General features: G+C 34.2%; 1 protein-coding gene across 3 annotated transcripts in view; it reads right to left on the bottom strand.

Moving 5' to 3' along the window:
* The window catches only part of NAA35 (N-alpha-acetyltransferase 35, NatC auxiliary subunit), an 84089-nt gene that overhangs the window by 55720 nt on the left and 4997 nt on the right, over positions 1-23372 (bottom strand). For all 3 annotated transcript variants that reach the window (XR_012127774.1, XM_017679248.3, XM_073228733.1), the window contains exons 3-6: positions 16603-16636; positions 13207-13321; positions 12481-12555; positions 10471-10638 (exon numbers count right to left, since the gene is read on the bottom strand). Coding sequence is in view for 2 of the 3 variants with exons in the window: in XM_017679248.3 (XP_017534737.2) it covers positions 10471-10638; positions 12481-12555; positions 13207-13321; positions 16603-16636 (392 nt within the window). In the remaining variant the exon portion in view is untranslated. The remainder of the gene's footprint in view (positions 1-10470; positions 10639-12480; positions 12556-13206; positions 13322-16602; positions 16637-23372) is intronic.

The raw sequence follows: 23372 nt of genomic DNA, 5'->3' as shown, positions 1-23372 counted from the left end.
CTCTTGAAACTTTGTGGACTTGAGGAGGACAAAAATCAAAGTGAAACCAAGGAGACCAGGTACTGGACACTGTCTAATATTCCAAGCAGGAGCTGATGGTGATTTGGATTGAGATTATAAATGGAAGTAATAAGAAGTTGTAGAAATCAGCATATCTTTAAAAGGTAAAGCCAACATAATATGCTGATGATGTGAATATGGGGTAGGAGGTCAATCCTTGTAGAATCAGGATCATTTTTAGGTTTTGTCTACAAACAACTGGTAAATGAACAAATGGAGTAGAATTTTGGTTTTGTTAAGTTGGTGATTTCTTTGGTCATCCAAGTGAAAATTTCAGGAAGGTACTTACTTGAATCTGGAAGTCAAGAAACAGGACTGGAGATAATAAGATTTGGTTTCATCAGTGTATAGTTGGTATTAAAAGCTACAAAACTTTTTGGAAATCAGCCAAAGGAGAAGGTATCAAGAAGGAGCCCAGGAGTACTTCCACACTGGAGCAGCAAGCCAAGGAAATGGACTAACCAGTAAGGAAGAAAGAAATCCAAGAGACTGATGAATCAGGAAGACAAGAAGAAAGTATTTCAAAGAGTGGTCAACTGGGTCAAATGATGTTGACAGACTGGAGAGGGTAGGTGGGAACATGGATTTAGCAAGATGGGTATCATTAAGGACCTTGTTAAGACCAGTTTCTGTGCAGTGGTAGAGAAGAATGTCCAACTGAAGTGGTGAGAAGGGACTGAAAGAGAAAACAACACAAGCAAATAACAATAGCTCACTGGAGTTTTCTGTATAGGGTAGTGGATAAATGAGTGTAGATATATGGAGCCATGGGATCAAGGGAACTGTGTTTTGTTTCAAATTGAGCATTATTAAAGCATGTTTATATGCCAGTAGTAATAATCTAGTTGTGAAGGAGACAATAATAATGCAATACAAAGAAAGGCTTAATAATTGCAGTAGGCAAGAGAAGCTAAGATCTAGAACACAGGTGGTGGGGCTAAGCTTAGAATGTCACAGGGCTACTTTCATTTTAACAAGAGAGAAGGAAGCATATGTGGGTATCAGCAAAGGTTAGCACTTGTGAGAGTGAGAAGATGGGGTACTTCTAATTACATCTAGCATTTCATTAAGGGACCAAGCAAGCTGATAGTGAGGAGGGCTGGCACTGGAAGTTTGAGAAATAGAAAAGGCGGAAGAGTCACCTTAGAGACTGGAAAAGCAAGTCCACCACAGAAGTGTTAGTACTGCCCAGAGAGGGCTGTCTCTTGTCTCAATGTCCCCATCTGAGATTTGCAGTCCTAAATTAAAGTGAAAAGAGACATGAAGATGTGGCTTTTCTCCACAGCCTTCTGCCATCTGGGTGCAAGGAGCAAGTGGGCAGATGGATGGGGTTTTGCCAGATAAGTGACACATCATGATGAGATGAGAGGGGCAAGGGAGTTAAGGGTGTTTGAAAAAGAATGATTTTTGCACTGGACCATGGAAATGAGAACACAGAGAAAGTAACAGAGAAAACTAAAGCAGCAGCATCTGTTGAGTCAGAGGTCTCTGGAGCTAAAGGCAGTAGGAGTAGGGGAACAGAGCAATAAGTAAGCAAAAAGTAAGTGGTAGTGATCAAAGGGTAGTATGCTTGAAATCAAGGTTTTGGAGGGGACTAGATTAGTAGGGAAATTTTTTTCTTCATTTATTCACTCATTCCTAAACTATTTTCCAAGCACTCTACAGTGGCTGGTATGGGCTAGTTAACTAGGGGTAAAATGTGAAATACAATCACTGCCTTTATAGAGCCTATTATCCAGTGAGGGAAGACCTCTAGACCGCTAAAGCCCATGTTCTCTACTGTACTTAATGTCTTCTCTATACTGCCAATATATATGAGATACAACTGCAGAAAGTTATCAGAGATATTCAAGGTTCTAAAAAACATAGCATTTAAGACAATGCAGCCCTGCAAAAAAATACAGAATATTTAGAAATATTTTAAATATAGAAAAATATTTACAACTGTAATATAATACCAAATACCAGTATTGAATGTGATTACACTGAAGAGGTAACCTTGGTTGTACTAATAATGTAACATTCTAATAAAGTAAAAAAAAAATCTTCAACCCCTCTAAAACTTAATTTCAATATATTAGTTGCAATTTATTATTGCTTTAAAAATTCATTTCACAGATAAACTACTTTGCAAAAAATTTTAGGGGCCTCTGAATGATATGATTCATTTAATCACAATCTGAGTACCTACTACAGACCAGTACTGAGTAACATAGTAAAGGTACAAATTAGGGTAAAACATGAAGATTATTCAGGTTAAGACTTGAAAATATTTAAATGTCCATTAGCAAATGGCTTATAATTTATTGTAGATACCATGGAATACTAGTACTACTAATAGCTAATGTTATTAACTGCTTAGTATGTGCCAGGCACTATTCTAAACATTTTACTTGTATTAACTTCATCAAACCTCACAGTAATGGTCTGAGATGGGTACTATCATAAACTATACTTTATAAATGATGAAACTGAAGCATAGCAATGTTATATTCCCCAAAACTCCAAAGCTAGTATGTGACTGCAGAACATAAACTAAACCTCCCCAGGGGCTGTACTTCTTAAACTTTAATTTTGAAAAAATTTCAGATTACAAACATAGTGAAGAGAAATCCCACATTCCCTTCACCTACATTCCCCAAATGGTAACATTTTACCATATTTGCCTTATAATTCTCTGTTTTTCCTGAAACATCTGAGACTAGGTTGTAAGACTGTGATGCCCCTTTACCTCTAAATAGTTCAGTGTGATTTCCTAAAAACAAACAAATTATCAAATCAGGAAATTCATGTCTCTTTAATCTAGAGCATTTCCTCTGTCCTTGTCTTTCATGCTCTGACATTTTAGAATAATACCAGACAAAGTTATTTTGTGTATGTCTCTCAATATGCGTTTGTCTTATGTTTTTCCAAGTAAATTCAACTTAGGTCCTATTTGATAGGTATGCCACAGAAGCAATACTGTGTCCTTCTTAGAGCACTGTACCTGCAGGCATATCATGCTGGCTTGTCCCTCTGTAATTAATATCTATCTTGTGGGGAGATACTCTGAGGCTAGGTACAAATTATATGTCTCATTATACTTTTGTCTACTAGTTTTAGCATCCTCTGATGATTCTTCCCAGAAATAATTATTCAAAACCTGTGTTCTTAACATGATGTTATGCAGCCAATAAGAATAATGAGACAGAGCTCTACAAACATGTGTTGATATGTACAGAAATCTATTTTCTATTGTCTGTGGAAAAAAACCAAGTTGCAAACAGAACATAATTCCATAATGGTAAAATAAAATACACATGTGTGTGTGTATACATATGATATAAAATAACATATATATATATATATATATATATATGATAGAAATACTTGTAAAGATACACATCAAATGGATAAGTGTTTTACTCTTGCACCAGGCAAAACAGAACTTTCACAGTTTCATTTGTTTCTACTGAATTTGAAATATGTTTGGTTGCAAGTAAGAGAAAAATACAACTAAGGTCACTTACATGATTCAGGCTTACATCATGCTGAATAGCATTAACATTAGAATATTAGAAATAATCTTTCTTTCAGCTTCACCATTCTAAGCTCTTAAATTACCTTTAGATTTTCATGTTTGTCACTTAATGTTTAAAATAAAGCAATACATCCAAACATCACATCCAAGTTCAAGGAAAAACATAGAAGAGGTGGACCATACCATTATTACTCAAACTGATATACCATTGAGAGTAAAAGGGGATACTATTAAAAATTATACCAGGCCCAACAGAGCCAAGGAGGGCTGTTCCATGCAGAGAATGCTAAGGAAGGGCAGAGAAGAAAACTGATGTCCATCTAGGCAAGTCAGCAGTGTGATTCAGGTTAAAGTAGAGACTAAAAAGGTAGAGAACTCACTGTTGGTGGGATTGTAAACTGGTTCAGCCAATATGGAGAATAGTACAGAGAAGAGTTAAAAATAGAACTACCATATGATCCAGCAATCCCATTTCCGGGGCATTTATCCAAAGGAAATGTAAGGAAGTACAAAAGACACATACATACTCCCATGTTTACTGCAGCATTATTCACAGTAACTAAGACAGGGAAGCAACCTAAGTGTCAATGGATGAATGGATAAAGAAGATGTGGCATATTTATATGATGGAATACTATTTAACCATGGAAAAAACAGGAAATTCTGCTATTTGCAACAACACAGCATTATTCACAGTAGCCAACATAGGGAAGCAACCTAAGTGTCAATGGATGAATGGATAAAGAGGATGTGGCATATTTATATGATGGAATACTATTTAACCATGGAAAAAACAGGAAATTCTGCTATTTGCAACAACACAGCATTATTCACAGTAGCCAAGATAGGGAAGCAACCTAAGTGTCAATGGATGAATGGATAAAGAGGATGTGGCATATTTATACGATGGAATACTATTTAACCATGGAGAAAATAGGAAATTCTGTTATTTGCAACAACACAGATGACCTTGTGGACATGCTAAATGAGATTAAGTCACACAGAAAAAGACAAATACTGTATGATATCACTTTTATGTGGAATCCTAAAAAACCAAAATCATAAAAGCAGAGAGTAAAATGGTGGTTACTAGGGGCTTGAGGAGTGGGGAATGGAGAGATGTTAGTGGGATACATACTTGCAACTAACTGATAAATAAAATCCCGGAGATCTAATACATATACAGTGATTACAGACAACATAACTGTATTATAAACATTAAATTTGCTGTGACTAGATTTTAATTGTTCCAAACACTAAAAGAAATGATAGCTATGTGATGCAAAAGAGGTGATAGCTAATGCTTCTTTGGCAATCATAATGCAATATAAATTAATCAAATCAATGTTGTATACACTAAACTTATACAATATTGTATGTCAAATGTAACCCAATAAAAACAAAAAAATGTGAGTAATAAAATTGGGCCAGCTCAAGGGTTCCAAATTTTATCATGTAGGCAGTAGGATGGACTTCTGGTTAAATACAGCATTTCTACTACACCTCTTGAGATCAGACTAACAGAATTAAAAGTCTGAAATTCTAAGGACAAAGAAAATGGAAGACAATGGACAAGATAAATAAGGCAAATTTTGAAAGATGTAGAATAAATGGACAAAGATAACTGACTTATGTGAGTGAAAAAAGCTAAACTGATGCCAATGAAACACAAGGATGAAGAAAACATTCAGGAATTAGAGGCATCAGCTACCTTTGAGAGCTGAGGGTGGGGGTGTAAAAAGCTAGATATCTAAATCAGGAGCTCTTACCTCCCTTCCACCCTCACCCTGCACAGCAAAGTATGTCACCAAAGGTGTGTGATACCCAGCACCTGCCACAATGCCTGGCACATGCTAATTACACAAATAGACAATGTACATCAAGGACAGGCAAAATTTTTTATAGGGCCAAATAATACTATTTCATGTTTTCAAGCCAAGTGGCAAAATGGAGAATATTATGTAGATACTTATATATAACTATTTAAATTAACCACTTAAAATGCAAAAAGTATTCTTAGCTCAAGAACCATAAAAAACAGGGTTGGCCTGTAGGTTGCAGTTTACCAAAATTTGGTTTGTAGGACTTCCTGATGGTTAGATGTGGCGTATGAGAGAAAAAGAAAAATCATGGATAACTCCAGGGTTTTCGTTCTACACAACTAGTAGACTGGAGTCCCATTTGCTGGGACTGAGAAGACTACAGAAGGATTATGCTGGAGGCAAGGGAAAAAGCAACAGCTCTATTTTGGAAATGTTACATTCTTCAAGGGGAAAATGTAGAAAAAGCAGTAACATATATGAGTATGAAATTTAGAGAACAAGTCTAGGTTGAGAATATGAATTTGGGCTTCATTACCAGAGACAAAATTCCTTACCAGAGACAATGAAACTGCATCATATCACAAAGAGAGTGAGTATATAGAGAGAAGAGGTGTAAAGACTAAGCCTGAGCCACACGAATGTTTACAGCTGTGTTGTCCATTGTAGTTCCCACTCAGCTATGTAACTACAGAGCACTTGACATGTGACTGTTTCAAACTGAGATATGCTATAAGTGTAAAATACACACTAGTTTAGAATACTTAGTACAAAAAAGAAATGCAAAATATCTCATTAATATTTTTAAACTAATTATATATTGAAATATCATTTTAAATTGTGCTAAATAAAATTATTAAAATTAATTTCACCCATGGCTGCTAAAACATTTTAAGTTATATATATATGGCTTGTATTAGATTTCTATTAGATAGTGATGAGTTAGATAATGAGATGAAAAGTAAAACCAAACAGTGAGATAGGGAAGAAGGGCACCTGAAAAGCCAAGAAAATACTGTTTCAAGGATGGAGTGACTGACTGTGTCAAAATCTGACAGATCAAGCTTAAGACCAAACATTAACCACTGGGTGTAGCAACACTGAGGTCTTTGATGGCCATGATGAAGAAGTTTTGTAAAACATGGGTTCAAAGTCTGACAGTAGATTTCATCAGGGAAAAGTGGAGAGATCCAGATACAGTGGGTATGGATTCCTCTTAAGGAGTCCAGCTGAAAAGAAGAATTGAGAATGTGGGGCAGTAGCTGAAGGACAATGTTATGCCAAGTGGTCTTTTTAAGGTAGAAGAAGATAAGGCATGTTTGCATGCTGATGGGAATGATCCAACAGAGGGGCAAATTCATTATGCAGGGGATAGAGTGGGAAGAATCTCTAGAGCAGTATCTTTGAATATAAGACAGGGTATGGGAACCAATGCACAGCAGAAGGGATCAGCCTTAGACAGGAGGAAAGAAGGCCCATCTACGTGCTGAAGGTCTGCAGAACACAGGACACCTACATACCCAGGTAGGTGGGAGGTTATTTCTACTTATTTAGTGCAACAGGAAAGTAGGTTTGCTTCAAGTGAGGATAGAAAAGTTTGTAAGTCTAAGCAGAGTGGGAGTGCACGAACTAGGGAAGTGTAATGATTACTAGGGAGCACTCAGGGCCCACTTGAAGTTAGTAGTGATTATTTGGAGGTAGGAACGGTCAGTGTGAATGTATCTTTTTCCAGTCACACTGACATGTGCAGGTTTAATAGCAGAGTAGGCAAAGGGTTGGATTTAACCAGAATAGAGGTACAATAAGGCAAGAGAGGAAAGGAAGCTGAAAGTACAAGGAAAGGAGTGACTGTATTGCAAGAAGATTGTATTTACATTTAGAAAAGAGGATCAAGAGGATGGTAACAGTTAAAAGGTGACATGATGAATGAACTCAAGTTCAAGTAGAAGTGAACTGTGGAGGTCAGAATACAAGTAATACAGAAACAGAGAAGGTGGTCTGAAAATCGAATGCTTCACACTGAGATCATTAAGTGGTTTCAGTGACCAAGTCTCAGGTATGGTCATTAAAAAGAGAAATTCTAAAAGCTTCTAAAGAGAAAACATGGGTCACATATAAGGTGTCAGGATGACAACACTGGAATAAGTCAGCAGTGGAGCAATACATACAAAATTCAGAGGAGTATTATTTTCCAACCTAGAAATATATTACACTCAAACTATCAATCAATTGTGAGAATAGGGAAGATATTTTCAGATATGCGAGATCTCAAAAAGTTTCCCTATTTCTCCATGAAACTAGAGATGCTGCACCACACAAAGTAATAAACTAAGAAAGATAAAGGTGTGAGATCCAGGTAACTAAGCATCTAACAAAAAATAGAAAAATGGAATTTCCAGGAGAATGGTGAAGATAAAGCTGGGATAACAGTTGTGGTGGTCTTTGAAGGCAGATGATCCAGCCTGAAGCTCCAATTATTATTAGAGAACAAAGATGTTCAAGAGGAGAATAACTGATAGATTACTGATGTGTTTCATAATAACGGGAGGGGAAGAATTAAAGAGGAGTACACAGAAAACAGCAAACCAAAAAAAAAAAGAGGCATTAATACTTCCAAGAAAAACAAAAATTTGTGTAAGAAATTGACAATAATGTCAAGAATGAATAAAAATTTAACCAACTGAATTAATATTTGGGGAGGGGGATGGGACTGCATGAATACCAAACATGCTAAAACTTTGCTGATATACCACAGACAGAAATTGTTAAATCCAGAAATTAGGACATAAGCACATTGTCCAGAAATATGGAAAGAAACAGTATGAAAAACTAAATAAATTTAATATTATTATGGAATGGATTAGGAAAGAGCAGAAAACAATTTCTCATTTCATATCTTACAGGTGCTTTTGTATACTACATGTAAGTATTGGTACTTATTAAAACACACATCCCACGGAAAATTTTCAAATAACAAACTGAACATGACCAGACTTCCTCTTCTGAAAAGATAACAAGTGGTCAAGTGGAAAATGGATGGAGGGAAAGACTAGGACAGAAAGCAGAATTCAGAAACTCTCATAAGAGTGTTAAGTCTAAAGCTGACACAGATGTGAACTAAAAAAGTAACAATGAGAGAAGAAAAACAGTGCCTAAACTCAAGACATTTGAAAGATAAACAACAAAGAAACTGTATGTAGGGAGCATTTAAAAACAAAGTAATCAAAGATAACAATAGAAGTCATTTTGCAAAATAGGAACATGAGAGGAAAAGTGGTTTTATGGGGGAATTGTGGTTCCTATTTTGCACATGTAAGCAAGACATTAAGCTGAAAATGTCTCCAATTCAGGAGTAAAGACATACCAGAAACCTACCTGAGAAAATATACCAGCACTTAGAAACTTCAGAAGCATCCATTTCAAAGAAAGAAATGATTTGTTTACTATAGGTCACTTGTATCAATTCACTACCAGGTCTCTTAAGGGCTTTCACTAGGCAATCAATTTTTTTTTTCAATAAAACTGAAATAAATTTATGAGGATGATCTGCAAGTTTAGGGAAACAGGAAAAATACAATCTTTCTAGCAGAGAAGCTAAGTTTTATTCATATATCTTTCCAGTTTTATTTATTTTTATGTAACTGATTACACGGCATGCTGCTTTTTTAACCTTTTAAACTAGGCCTTTTCCCCTTATATGAAACATTGTTGTCACTACATATTCATATGTAATAAATTATTCATAATTTATTTCAACCAACCCTAATGATGGCATTTTGGTTGATACCAACTTTCTCTACTAAGAACTCTGATTAATGTATTTGGGCATTAAGTGTTCACATTTTTAATCATTTTTTTTTAAGGCTGACTTCTAGAAGCGAACCAACTAATGTGATACTGGACTCTTGATATATGCAGGTATCTATATCTGTATCTGTATATATGTGGTTGTATAAATATATACACAGATATATGTATTGCTATACTGTTTCCCAAAACAGCTATGCTAATGCACACTCTTACTGATAAAAACCAAAGTACCAACTTATTAATCCTTACCAATACTGAGTATCCTAATTTTAAAAATTCGGTAGAAGAAAAGTGAACCAATTACTATTTTAATTTTACTTCTTGGATTATACTGAAGCTAAATTTTTTAATATTATGGCCATTTATAACCTTCTCCATGAAAAAGCAGTTTATTTTACTGTGCAGTACTTAGGCTTTAGTGTTATGCTTTATTTGAATGAGCTACAAAAAACTGATTACCTTTGTTATCTATATTTTTCTAAAAATTTTTTCTATCAGCTTTTCCTATTCATCCTTTCCTTTAGGATTTTTCTCTCATTTGTTAGTAAGTCCTTCTTCCACAGATTTCAATTATAATGATTTCTATTATAAAAAAATTTATTTCAGTTTATCTAGATAAAAGCTAATACAGGCACATAATAAACATTCCAATAGTACAAACAGATATATACCCTGACATTCAATACCCCAGTTATCTTGTGTATGAAGATTTAACTATCTATCTCCCTTTTTTAAAAAAAGAAAACAGAAATGGTAGCAAGCGACACATGCATTTCTATACCTGACTTGTCTTACTTTATTTTGGAGATCTAATATTATTTGTACACGTACACCTATGTTCTTTTTTGTAAAGCATGCACAAAACTCAACTGTATGAATATACCTTCATTTAATGAGTCTCCTATTGATAGACATTAAGGTAGTTTCCAGATTTTATTTGCTACAAATAATACCACAGTTAATATCCTTGTTCATAGATAGGTCTTTGTGTACAAGCACAAACCTATCTGTAGGATAAACTTCTAAAAGTGAAACTGCTAAGATAACTCATGCACATTTTAAATTATGACAGGTATTAACAAATTGTTCTTTGAAAAAGTACAAATTTACAAACCCATAAAAATATATTGAGCCTTACAGTGAAAACCTGACTTCTCCTATACATGTTGACAAGATTATGTATTATACAATCATTTAAATACATCATAGTGAGTAAGGCAGTCAATGAGCCTCAGGAATTCTTAGATTGCAAAATCTTACCTCCTCAAACACAGCAGCTTTATTTACTTTTTCCCTTGCAATGTCACAAACTTTCAAGATTCCGAGAGCAAAAGCTTTCATGGCAGGATCTTCTATGAAGTCTGGATTATGAATGTAAAGGCATGTAAACACTGTCTGTGCCAAGGAATGGCCTTCTAACCATGTAATCTATAACAAAAGAATGTATGAGTTTAAGATGACACACAAGTGTCTGCAAAGTCTAAACTGATCCAAGATTTATAAGATGATAAAGGGAAAGTCCGAAAAGACAAGAGTTAGAATTCACTTTCAATGACTCAAGTCTTTCAAGAATCATGTAACATAATATGATTAACTATCTATGGGAGGCATTCTATATTTCAGTTTGCAATGTATCTGGAAACTAATAAAATCAGAATGCCTCCCTACATAGCATCCAAAAGCAATCAAGTCCATAGTGCAGCCAAAAAAAAAATCCATAAACTAAGGAAACTCACAAGTTTAGAACTAATGAGGTCTCTAACCACTCATTTAACTCTTCACACTCACTACTATTAACAGTCAGCATGGTATCTCACCCAGATTACTGCAAGGAGCTATGCAATGGTTTTTCCTGCCTCCCATCCCTAATTCTATATGCCCAAACAGTGATCTTTCTAACGCACAAAAATAATCATACAACACTATTTTACTGAATGGCTAAAGGGCCAGGTACCATGTGCTAAAAGCTGAGAATAACAATGACAGCCAAAAATTAGTAACTACTATGTCCAAGTACTATGCCAGGTAGTTTCATATATCTTCTCTTGTTTTTCCTAACACTTTGAGGAAAGTGATATTCTTTTCCTATAAAGAAAGTCAGAGAGTATAAATAATTTGTTCAAGTTTATAGTTATATTTTACACTGGCCCAATAGGACACAGGCAACTACATTACAAAATGAGACATGCACATGAAAATGATAATTAAAGTGTGTATTTTGTATTACCAGTGTGCAAAAGGAAACTTTTCAGCCTAAAAACCATCTGCCTACTAAAGGTCAAACTCACAGGTTCAGTCTCAAGAGTCTCATACAATGGTTCCTCAGCTTTGGCAAAAACCATACCTTTTGCCTCTGTTTATTTTTTTCCACTAGGACTATAAACTGCTACAGGGTAATAAAGACATCTTAGTGGGAAAGAGACAACTTTGGAAGAAGAAGAATCAGGATTAGAATTCTGGTTATGCCCCTTCCTAGCAATGTAATCCTAGGCAAATGAGATGATACCAGATATCTTACAAAGCTGATGTAAGACTTAAGTGAAAAATATATACATAAAACACCTAATAGGTACTTCACACACTATAGGCAATCACTGAATATTTTTTAGATGAATGAATAAACTTTACATATATCTAAGGAAAATGACTTAACATAAGTTTAAAAAGAAAGAGATGGTCAGAGAGTAGGAAGGAAAGGAAAGGGATAGGAAGGAGAGGGGATGGGAAGGGAAGGGCCGGACAGGAAAGGACAGGACAGCATAGGAAAAAAGAGGCAGCACAAATGAGAATTTTCTCATAATTAAATGACACTGTCCAGGGAAGACAACCTATTCAGCACATATAAATCACTAAAAGATATTCTTCACAAAGATAGCCAGTTTACTACCATTAGGAAAAAAAAAAAATCTCTCCCAAACAATCTAAAATTCTCTTTGTGTCAATTACATGCTTATTTATGGAAACTTCCAATTATAAATTTGTTTCCCTGGGTACCTTGAGAAAAAAAGGTACTTTTGGTAATGGCTATATTATTATCTTCACAAAAGATAATAGTCCTTCACCTAGAAAATGAGAACCTAAGATCACCCACATAGGAAGATAAAATTCTGTATCCTATTGTATAATTTGGCCTGCTAATCTTATGTGTATCTTACTATGCCAAGCAACACATACATTTCATACTCAAGATTGGTGTATATACTTTTAAATGTATGTACTTAGGAAAGCCATAGTTTTAAAATAAACTAATTGTATTATTTTAACTCTTACCAAACAACAAAAACATGTATCCATTATTCCTATCAATTCAGGCAAGGTGAGGTCTTTAATTTTAATGGTGCCATCCTAAAAAGGAGAGAAAATATGACTTATACAGAAGACTTTTTAAAATTTATGGTTACTGTGTATAGTAGCATTTTGGCTTTCAAAAACTAAATATTTACGAAGAACAATTCTAGGAAACTTATCTGATAAAACTAAAATGCAAATTAACTCAGTATTCTTAAAAATAATATATAATAAGAAAAATCAAAGTGCCTCTAATTTGAAACAAGGAAAGTTAAAGCAACAAGTATTTTGAAAGCACAATTTAAATTAAAGCATTAATAAATATGAATAATTTTACTGAATTTAAACTACTTAAACAAAAACAAAACATTTTTAAACTGTAGCAACTATGAATTTCTAAATCAATTTGTCTGTTAATATATAAAATGTAATCACTAAACCAATTACCCTTAATTTGAATATATACTCAACTGTTTTAAAAAATTAATAAACACACACAAGTTTAGAGCAAGCTTTTAATGAAGACCTTAAACAATTCCCATGAAGAACTAAAGGTTATAACTTTTATTTATATACCTGAGATGCTCTTAAGAAAATTACACCTTAAGTTATAAGTTTACCATGTGATTTTTATTACTAACCAGAATGTCTTAACATATGAAATAACAAACAATAAAAGAAAACATAAAAGAGCACAATAGTGACTACCTTGATAGCTTGTTCAAAATTAAGAACTTTTCGATTAACTTGGTTTCCAATCATGCCAGCATCCATCTTGGGATCCATCATTTCAATGGCAGACATGGCTTCAAAAAGACCAAATCTGGAAATAAAAAAATTGACCCCACAAATTGTTTTTGAACCAGTAAGCTTACCCAGATTCCCAAGTGGTAAAAAATTATTATAGTCCTTCAAATAACTAGTTTTCGATGTATTCAGTCTTCCCAACTTGCTAACTTCTTCTATTTCAATTAAATTATCTCACATTAACATAAAAATTCTTCCTTGTACTTGTTACTAAAGATTATTTTACATGCACTGTGGGGAAAATATTAAAGCAAAAGATGTTTTTCCCTGCCTCCTTCAAAAAGGTTACAAGTTAGACATTTTTAGAAAAAAAATGAACTGGTTTATAATGGATTTCATTTTGCCTTCTTTAAATAATTTTCTCTAATATTTAGGAAGACATGTTTGGAATAAGCATTATCAAATGTAACTTTCAGAATTTTTTCCTTTTATGTCTTGAAAGTCCTGTAATGTGACACATTATAGTCTATAATGCCCAATGTTTTGGCAATTATGAAAATAATGAAATATGAAATATATGAAAAATAACTCAGAAACCTTGGTATTTGTGTCTGGTATTTGTGGTTCATTAGCCATAAAAGCAGACAGTTGTGATGCACTGTGGACTGGTTAGTAAGTATATCATTAACTGAGATATACATCAAGAAATCAGAGAGGAAGAAAGCCTAAAGGAAAAGTTTGACAGACTATCAAGTTACTGACTACATATTTGAATGTTTCAATTCAAAATACTCTGATGATATAAGCATACGGTATTATTGAAAACAACTCTCATCTACAAATTTGATGTAATGCTGATCAAAAGCCAAATGGTATTTTTCAGAGCTCTCAAAGCCAAAACAGAAGATATGCAAAAACAGAAGAGAATTTTTTCAATAAATAGGGATTCACCAAATATCAAAGGGACTACAAAGCTATTATTAAAAGCAATCTAGAGTAAAGAAATCAAAAGAAAACAGTCCAAACCCTTATTTCTGTAGGAATTATGTATGATAAAGGTAGAATTTTAAATTATTTGGGAAAACAGTACATTAGTCAATAAATACCGTTTAGACAGTGGCTAATCATGTGGAAAAAGTGAAACTTTTGATTCACACAGTTTTAAAAAATAAACCCCAAGCAGATGTAAGTTCTAAACCTAAAACAAACTAAAAACTCTTCAAAACTGCTATAAAGGCAAAAGTTGATAAATCCAGCTGTGTAAATATCTTAAATTTATATGTAATGATAATAAACTATAGTCAGTTAAAACTCATATTTTTTTATATATTATTTATATATATAAAATATATAAAATATTTTTAATATAATTTCCAAAAAGTGAATATCCAGAATATATAACTCATACAAATAAATAAGAAGCAGTAAATAATACAAAAAAAAATAGGCAAAGAAATGTACAAAGAATTCACAGAATATACAAACTACTAGTAAAAAAGGGAAAAGTTCCTCAAATTCAAATGTAGTCAGATAACACAAAACTAAACAAGAGGATTTTTGGCCATAAGAAAACTTTTAAAAATATACTTGTACTGTTGGTGGGAATGTAAATTGATAGATAGGCTTTGAGAGAAATTTGGCTGAATCCATTAAAATACAGTCATTTGAATTCTAGGCTCCTATACTGAAACTTATTTGCACATGTGTATACACAAAGTGTCTTCCATTTTCCCATGTTACCAAAATATTTTGCAATTAAAATGTTCATCAATGTGATACCACAGAATAAATTATGGTACAGCCATTTTATAAAATGCATACCAACAGTTAAAATGTACTCAGTAGAGCTATTATATACTAACCTGGAAGGATCTCTAAAATATACTGAATGGGCAAGGAATTTTCAAAATAATATATACTGTATATCCCCATTTATAATTTAACTACTTTTATAGATTTTATTCATGTATGTAAATATTTTTTTTAAAAGGTCCAGAATGACAAACAACAATCTGATTATGTCTGGGCAAAGAGAAGGGCCTGTGTGGGGGGTAATAGTGTTGTGGGAAGTTTTTGCTTTACCTCTGAGGTTTGAATTTGTTAAAAACAAATTATCTGTTTCTTACATGTGAACTAAGAAAGTTTTTAATGGCACAATTAAAATCCTAAACCAGTGAGGTTATCTACCTAATTAGTAAAACTGCTATAGAAACTATAGTAGCATTAAGTTAGCTACTTCATTCATTCAGCACTTACTGAGCACCTATTATGTGCTAGACAATGTTCTAGGGACCCAGAATACAAACAAAGTTGCTTGCCTCATGGAACTTACATTCTAGTGGGAGGAAATAGATAATAAATAAAATTACATAGGTTAGAAGACTGCACATACTAGGCAGAAAGAAGAAACAGCTAACAGATAAGGTCTAGAAGGACACAACTTTAAAAGATGACCAGGGCAGGCTGCTGGCAATCATGTTCCCTGGGCTGAGCCTAAAACCTTGGGGAAATGAAGAAGGCTGTGTCCCTCAGCTGTCCCCTCTAAATTTACTCCACAACCAGGAGCTACATTCCTTCTTACATTAGCTTGTTGTTTGGTTTCATTACATCCTTCCTGTAACTGCCTGCAGCATCCACATGATGACCTAGAGGGGTTCTCAAAGTGTGGTCCCTTGATCAGCAGCATCAAGTTCACCTGAGAACTTAGAACTGTCACTTCTGCATTCCCACACCAGGTCTACTAAATAAGGAACTCTGGGGGGCTAGGGTCTAGCAATGTGTGTTTTAAAAAGCCCTTCTGGTAACTCTGATGCACACTAAAGTTTGAGGAGAACTAAATTACAGGGTCTACCCCTCCTTCCCAAATGTCCACTCTTGTCTACTTAATAATATAAAATTTCATATACCTAACCTTGAAAATTGAGCATTTCTGTACTAGTATGAGGACTGAGGCTATCTACATAGTAGTGAGTATAAATATAAGCAAGCATTTCTCTTTATTTTACTGTTCCCAGGATTCTCAATCTCCTTTCCTCCGGATATTGAGTCAACTATCTCAGGTCAGCCTATCACATATAACATAAAACTAATACCTTTTCTTCAAGAAATTTCATATCCTGTACATCTACCCACAAGGAAGGACACATAAGTCAGTTTCACTAGGAATAACCATCTCATACCACAACTAGGGTCAGCTGCCCCAAATAGCTCACCACGGTTAAGAATAGATTTATAATTAGTTTTATTTTTACAGCTTTGAAATGTAAAATTACTCAGGCCTCAGGGAATACCACTGTATATAAGAAAAAATAGATGGAAATATTACACTGTACTATTTCAAAGGCCACAAATACTTACAGCTTATCATGAAGTAGTTCTCCCAACTTTAATTCTAAAAGAAACAAAAGAGAAAAATGCTTTGAATGTATTTATATTTATATATTATGCTAAGAAGAAAATGAAACAAAATATTAGCATCTGAAAAATGTGCTTGCATTACTCTAAATTTCATTTTCTAAGAAACGGTTGTATTATTTTTACTCAATTACTAATATAATGCCCTTACACAGTGAATAAAACACTTACTATATTTGAACTTGTGAGAATTAAGAGACCCACCACAGGCCATAATAATCCAATCAGAATTACCAACCTCATTAAAAAAAAACACTAGTAAATTTCTCCCTAAGTAAACTTTTTCATAGAACTGATTGCTACTTCTCAAGTTTTTAAACCAGTCGGTATCATTATTGAATCTCTTTCTGTCCCAAAACAGTGTCAACACTATTTTTTAATTGTAACTTTGAATAATATAGAAAACACTTGAGTAAACAACTAATCAGAACAGTGTTCATCCTCTATAAAGCAGCAGTGTTCAACACTGGGTGCATATTATCATCAACTGGGGAGCTTTTGAAAAATCTGTGTCCAAGCAGCACCCCAAACTAATTAAATTCTAGCGGTGAGCCCTAGTGGTTTTAAAGCAATCCAGGCAATTTCAATGCACAAGTAAGGCAAGAACTGTTGCTGTTAACATTTTAAGTTGCTTACATATTGATGGGCAAATCCTGTGAAAGGTATAAAGAAGTATTTTTCAGAACTTTTCCCATCTTGCCAGGCAATTACAAATTAACATTCATATTTAGCAGTCCCATGTACCAAAACAAATAAATCAATGAAAAGCATATAGCAAAACACAGCAGGAAACATAACAGAACACACAGCTGTACTTAAAGATGGCCTGGGAATCCAAGAGTCTGTGATGTTATAATTAGGTTTGGAATATTATTCAAATGCTCTTTGTATTTTTCATTGTGTTATTTGCACTGATGATGCAAATGTAATGGTGGCCAAAACTGCTGTAACTTTAACACAAATCAATACAGTAGCCCTAAAGCTAAAGAGTGAATTTTTTACCTCCATGCACTTGTGGTTAAAAAAGACAATTTCTAAAAAAATTTCACTTGTCCTTGATGAAGCAGTAAAAATTATTCATCTCAGGGCCATGACCAGGGTATAGCTAAAGAGTCAACTCCAGAGCAAAATGTAAGGAGGCATTCAATTTCAGGCATTCCCTTCTTAAACTGGGCACCCTGGTGCCTCACTCACTTCATCCAAGTGCCAGCTCTGATCAACCTCATTTAATCTCAATCTTTGAGACCATGTCCTTCAATATTCTACTTAACAAAATGGGAAGTGTACATAAATGTTTCTACTGCATACCAAAGAAGCTGTTTCAAGGAAAAGCACTTGCACAATTATCATGGCACACAATTTTTACTTGAAAGAACTGACAAACTAGTTATTCAGACCCGAAAATACAGCTTTCTCTTTAAAATTAGTTTGTCACTTTATAAAAAATTGACAATGTTTGCTTGTTGCCAATAAAGTTGACCATTCACGCAAAAATTAAAATTTTGGAACACATATCACCACTGTGAACTTGACAGTTTCCCAATACTTACAAAAGACTTTTCTGATGATATTGGTGGTGGTATTAACAAATGTGCTTTTTAATGTCATATAATGAAGTATGTCAACTCTTGGAAGATCTGCTTAACTCACTGAAGCAATGTTCTGCAAATGGATTTTCTGCAAATATTTTGAATATTCAATCTTCTTCAAATATTTTGAATGGAAAGAAGATCCATTCAAGTTCAAGACAGAGCAGTGGAGTTAACATAATAGAGTGCGGAAAATCCACTGATATGATTTCAGATTCCACACTGCACCTAATCTTTAAGAAACTACCACTTGTCAAGTTTTGGTATAGTATCAAAGAAGAATATCCACAATTATCTATAAAGGTTCCTCAGTTTCCAATTACATATTGGTGAGGCTATATTTACTTCAAATACTTCAGCTAAAATGACATGTGGCAACAGATTGAATACAGAATTACAGTTGGAATTCAGGTGCCCTCTAGTATGCTGACTTTAATTAAAGAGATTTTCAGAAGTGTACAACTCTGTTATTTTGTTTTGAAAAATATATTTATTCTTCATTTAAAATTGTTCTGTTAACACATGCTGGGTTTATAATTGTTCTTAAGTACCTTTCATATTTCTGAGTTTAAATTTTAATATTGTAAACATCAATGTATATATGTAATACACAAAAACAGTAATTTTTAAGAGTATAATGGTGTCTTAAGCTCAAAAATTTGAGAAATGCTGTAATAATTTATCATATGCTTAAGGTAGATCTGGGTACCAAATAACTTCACCAAGTTTAAAAATAAAACATTCCATAGACCTAGATGCAAGTCAATCCCTATAGGTCTTGGTTTCTTCATCTGTAAAATGAAGAGTGAAACTAGATGACTCTCATAAATCCTTCAGAACTCTAGTAATCAGATGCTCATTAGTAAACTATAGGCAGCAAATTTTAAAATTCACTCATTAAGCAGAGTACAAGCACTCTCACTGCATGATCAATAACTGGACGGAGTCATGATCTGTAATAGCACTATAGACATAATCTGGGTCTTATCCAACTGCACAGTAGTTCTCAAAAAATTAGTGTGAATGGTAATGTTTTACATTTATCATTAGCAGTCAGAAATGACATCATCATACATCATAGTTTCTGGAAAATTCCACTGTATACTAATAAGAGAATGGGAGTCAAAAAGGCAAGTCAATGTCTTAGTATTACCATGAAAATAGTTTTGACCTTGCATATCCTGTGAAATGGTCCTGGGATCCCAGGGATCAGGAAACACACCAAACCACTAAGCTAAGTTAGCATAATGATAAAAAAAGTAAACTTTTACTTTTAAGTTAAAGACTTAAGTAGGTATAAGAGAATATAGCTGAAACCATTCAGAAAAGAGGGGAAAAAATATGAGGAAAAGTTGATGATTTGAAAATTTTTTTGACAATCTTGACAATAAACTGCTTTTTAATTTTATCCTCACTCTCATATAAGGCTATGATTAGATGTGTTGTGACAGAAAAGTTAACTTTAATTTTGTGGGTTATAGAATTTCATGACATCTTGAGGATCTCCTTCCTTTTGCCTTATAAATGAATGATGAATCAAAACTTACAGCTGGAGTTTGGGAAACAGCAGTGCTGAGCACATAGTATATACATAATTGTTCACCTGAAGAAAAGTAACAGGACAGAGGAAAACATGCAATTATGGGACAATGCAAATATATTTACCATCTTATAATGAGATCACGGGTAAACTGCTGTTATAGATCTTTGAATATATTTTTACACATAACATTAAAAATGATGGTTATGTTCCCAGTTAGGGTCCCTATGAATGCCCTATAGAATAAATGATATAACAGAAATCCAATATCATTGTAGTAGTGATATTTAAACAAATCAATTAAAGTTTAACCCCGGGTAAAGATGACCAACTGAACACATGCAACAAACTACCTTTAATTTAATTCCCTCATGAGATCTTGTTAATACAACAGAGGAATTTTTTTTAAAGAAAGGTATACATCAAAGAAGAAAAACAGGTGCAGAAAAAAATAGAACAAAATTGGAGAAACTTGGAAACAGAAAAATAAGTAGTTTCTTAGCAAACTTAAGAAAACAGTTCTAATCCAGCAGTGGAAAAAGCCAAAAACCAACTTGATTTACCATTTGCCTCTAAAAGTAAGAATAAAAGGAGACCAAAATATGGAGGCAGCCCCAGGGCCTTGCTCTAATTTACAAAGCAGAATTAACTGCGCCCCCCCCCCCACCACATTCTGAATAACACTGAAGACTTTCTTTGAACAGAGTAGACCAAAAAGTCTCCAAGGACATAAAGTTATCTGAAGGCCAGGGTACAGCACTGTGAAGAGAGGGCATTAAGTAGATACGTGAAAACCCCAGACCTCTTACCCCACTTTACTGTTAAAAATCACAGGCAGTAAAGTCAGAGTTTCAACCTCAAAGCAGGAAATTAGACAAATTTTCTCTACAGAATATAGTCTTTCCAAGAAGAAAGAGCTAAATAATTGACATAAAAGGTTTTCCAACACAAAAGCCAAGTTGTATCACCTGACATTCAGTCAGCAAGTTCCACTAAAAAATTCAGAGTTTCCAATTGGCTTTTTGGTCCCCCACCCTTACTTAGACAGGCAACAAAGGATTCTTTTACATATGAAAAATAGAAACCAAAGGAAACAAATTAAAAAGGGCACCCTGGAAAAAAGATATACTATGTTGGGAAATAAGAATTCAAAAGAACTGTTATTATCCTTAAAGTGATAAAATAGTGCAATCCCAAAACAAAAACAGGACACTTAGCTTCAAAAAAAAAAGAGGAACATACAGAGAAAATTAATCTTAGAAATTAAAAACATTACAGCAGAAAATAAAATTTACTAGGTTTGGAAGACAAAGTTGAGCATCTCCATCCACTTGTGCTTCTCTAACAAAAAATGCCATAAACTGGGTGGCCTATACACAACAAACTTATTTCTCACAGTTCTGAAGGCTGTAAAGTCCAAGATGAAGGCACTGGCAGATTCTGTGTCTGGTGAGCGCCCACTTCCTAAACAGCCATCTTTTTTGCTGTAACCTCAAATAGCAAAAGGAACTAGGGAGCTCTGTGGGGTCTCTTTAATAAGGGCACTAATGCCATTCATGTGGGCTCCACTCTCAAGACCCAAGCACCACCCAAAGGCCCCACCTCTCAATACAATCACAGTAGGCATTAAGTTTCCATATATGATTTGGGGGAACACAAACATTCAGTCTACAGCACTGAGGAAAAAGACAAAAACACAAAAACATGAACATAGGCAAGAAAGAATAAGAAAAAAGCAGAGGATCAAACTAAGAAGTTCAATATCCAAAAACAGACACTCCATGAGGAGAATACAGAAAAAAAATAAAGAGAAAACAGAGTAACTCAAGAAAGTTTCCCAGAGCTGAAGGATGGGAGAAAATGAAAGGGCCACGGAATCATCAAGGCAAACTACTACAAAAACTCTGGACATGGAGTCAGGTAACAGATCCTAAAAGGTTACTTAGGAAAGCTCAGGTATGAGAAAGTCATCAGACTTTCTAATAGCAACATCAGAGCAAAAAAAAACAATCAATGGATAAATGCCCTCAAAATTCTCAAAGGCACCCAATATTATCAGTAAAGTGGGAGGGCAGAATAAAGACATTTTCAGACATCTAGAGCCTCCGAAGATTGTATCTCCCATGCATTACTGAGGAAGATAATAAAGATAGCCAATCAAAACAATTTAAGGGGGAATATAAGGGGGACAAGTAAGAAACCCCAGGCTGATGATGAAGGAAGATCTCAGGATCACACTATGTATAAAAGATCATTAGTACAGACTGAAGCAAGAGGCTGAGAAGAAATTTATTTAGGGAGATGAAAACAATAGGATGTCTGGTAAGTCTGAATATTTTAAGGAGATTTAGATAACTGCTAAAAAAAAAATCTAAGGACTATGATAATCAATATAAGTACATACATTTTGGGTAATTTTTTGTGTGTATAACAAAAGAACAGTGCAGGAAGAGAAAAGTATCAATAGTTTTACTCTTTGGCTCAGGTATGGATATTTGTATATCTATAGTGCAACTATAACTATATGGGTGGAAGTCCACAGATAAACACTTAAATTCGGAGTAAGAAGAATCAAGACATAGTAATAAAAGCATGCTAACTAGAGTCTTGACTCCTGGAGTAACCAGCTAAAAGGGGGAAAGTGGTGACTTCTGAGGACACCTTTGCTATTGACCATAACTCCTAACATAAAGCAAGATACACAAAACATGACTAAGGAGAAAACCTGATATGGTGCATTCAACAACACAGAAAAGTCCTGAAAGTACATCAGAGGTTCCATCCCCTTTCCTCCACTTAATATAGCTGTACATTAACACTAGTTCTTAAGAGGTGTTAAGACATCCAGTGTCTCTATGTCCCTATCCTAAAGAATCCTGAGTCAGAGAAGTTAAATGATAGCTGAACATTCTTGAAAGTGATCTACAGTGAATTAAGCAGCACTACTGACATTTTGGGCAGAATAATTTTGGGTGGGGGAGGCTACCCTATGTATCACATTGTTAGCAGCATTCTTGCTGCGTACTCACCAGATGCCGGTAGCAAAACCCCTTCCCTTCCCCAATGTGACAACCAAAAATGTTTCAAAACATTGGCAAATGTCCTTTAAGGGCAAAATCACCACTTGTAGAGAACCAGTGATCTACCACTACCAATGCAACCCCTCACCTTATCACTGAAGATATTCTTGATTAGTATGGAACAAGGAAAATAATTTTTATTTCCAAAACCAAAGTCATTAAAAAAAATATTTTACAGGTTGCCAAGATCTTTCACCAGGATATTTCTGTATATCTATCTTTTCGCTCTTGGAATAAAGTGCTAACAAACAGCAAATTCCTAGAACAATGATTCTTAAATTGGGGATGGGGTTTAGAAGGAGTCCATGAAAGTTTTACCATGTGTCTATACTTTTTCTAAGATAATTGTTAAATGCTACATTATCGGTTTGATAAAAAAGTTTGATCAAAAGATTACAGAAACATATTCCATGCAAACTGGATAATGACATTATGATCAAGTATTGCTACAATTTCAGTGCCCAAGCTTGTATTCATTATTATGATTCCAGGCAACTACCCGAG

The sequence above is a fragment of the Manis javanica genome, chromosome 2 (assembly GCF_040802235.1).
Source record: "Manis javanica isolate MJ-LG chromosome 2, MJ_LKY, whole genome shotgun sequence".
Lineage (NCBI taxonomy): Eukaryota > Metazoa > Chordata > Mammalia > Pholidota > Manidae > Manis > Manis javanica.
Note: the sequence above shows the minus strand (reverse complement) of the source record. Positions and strands in the feature narration are given on the sequence as shown.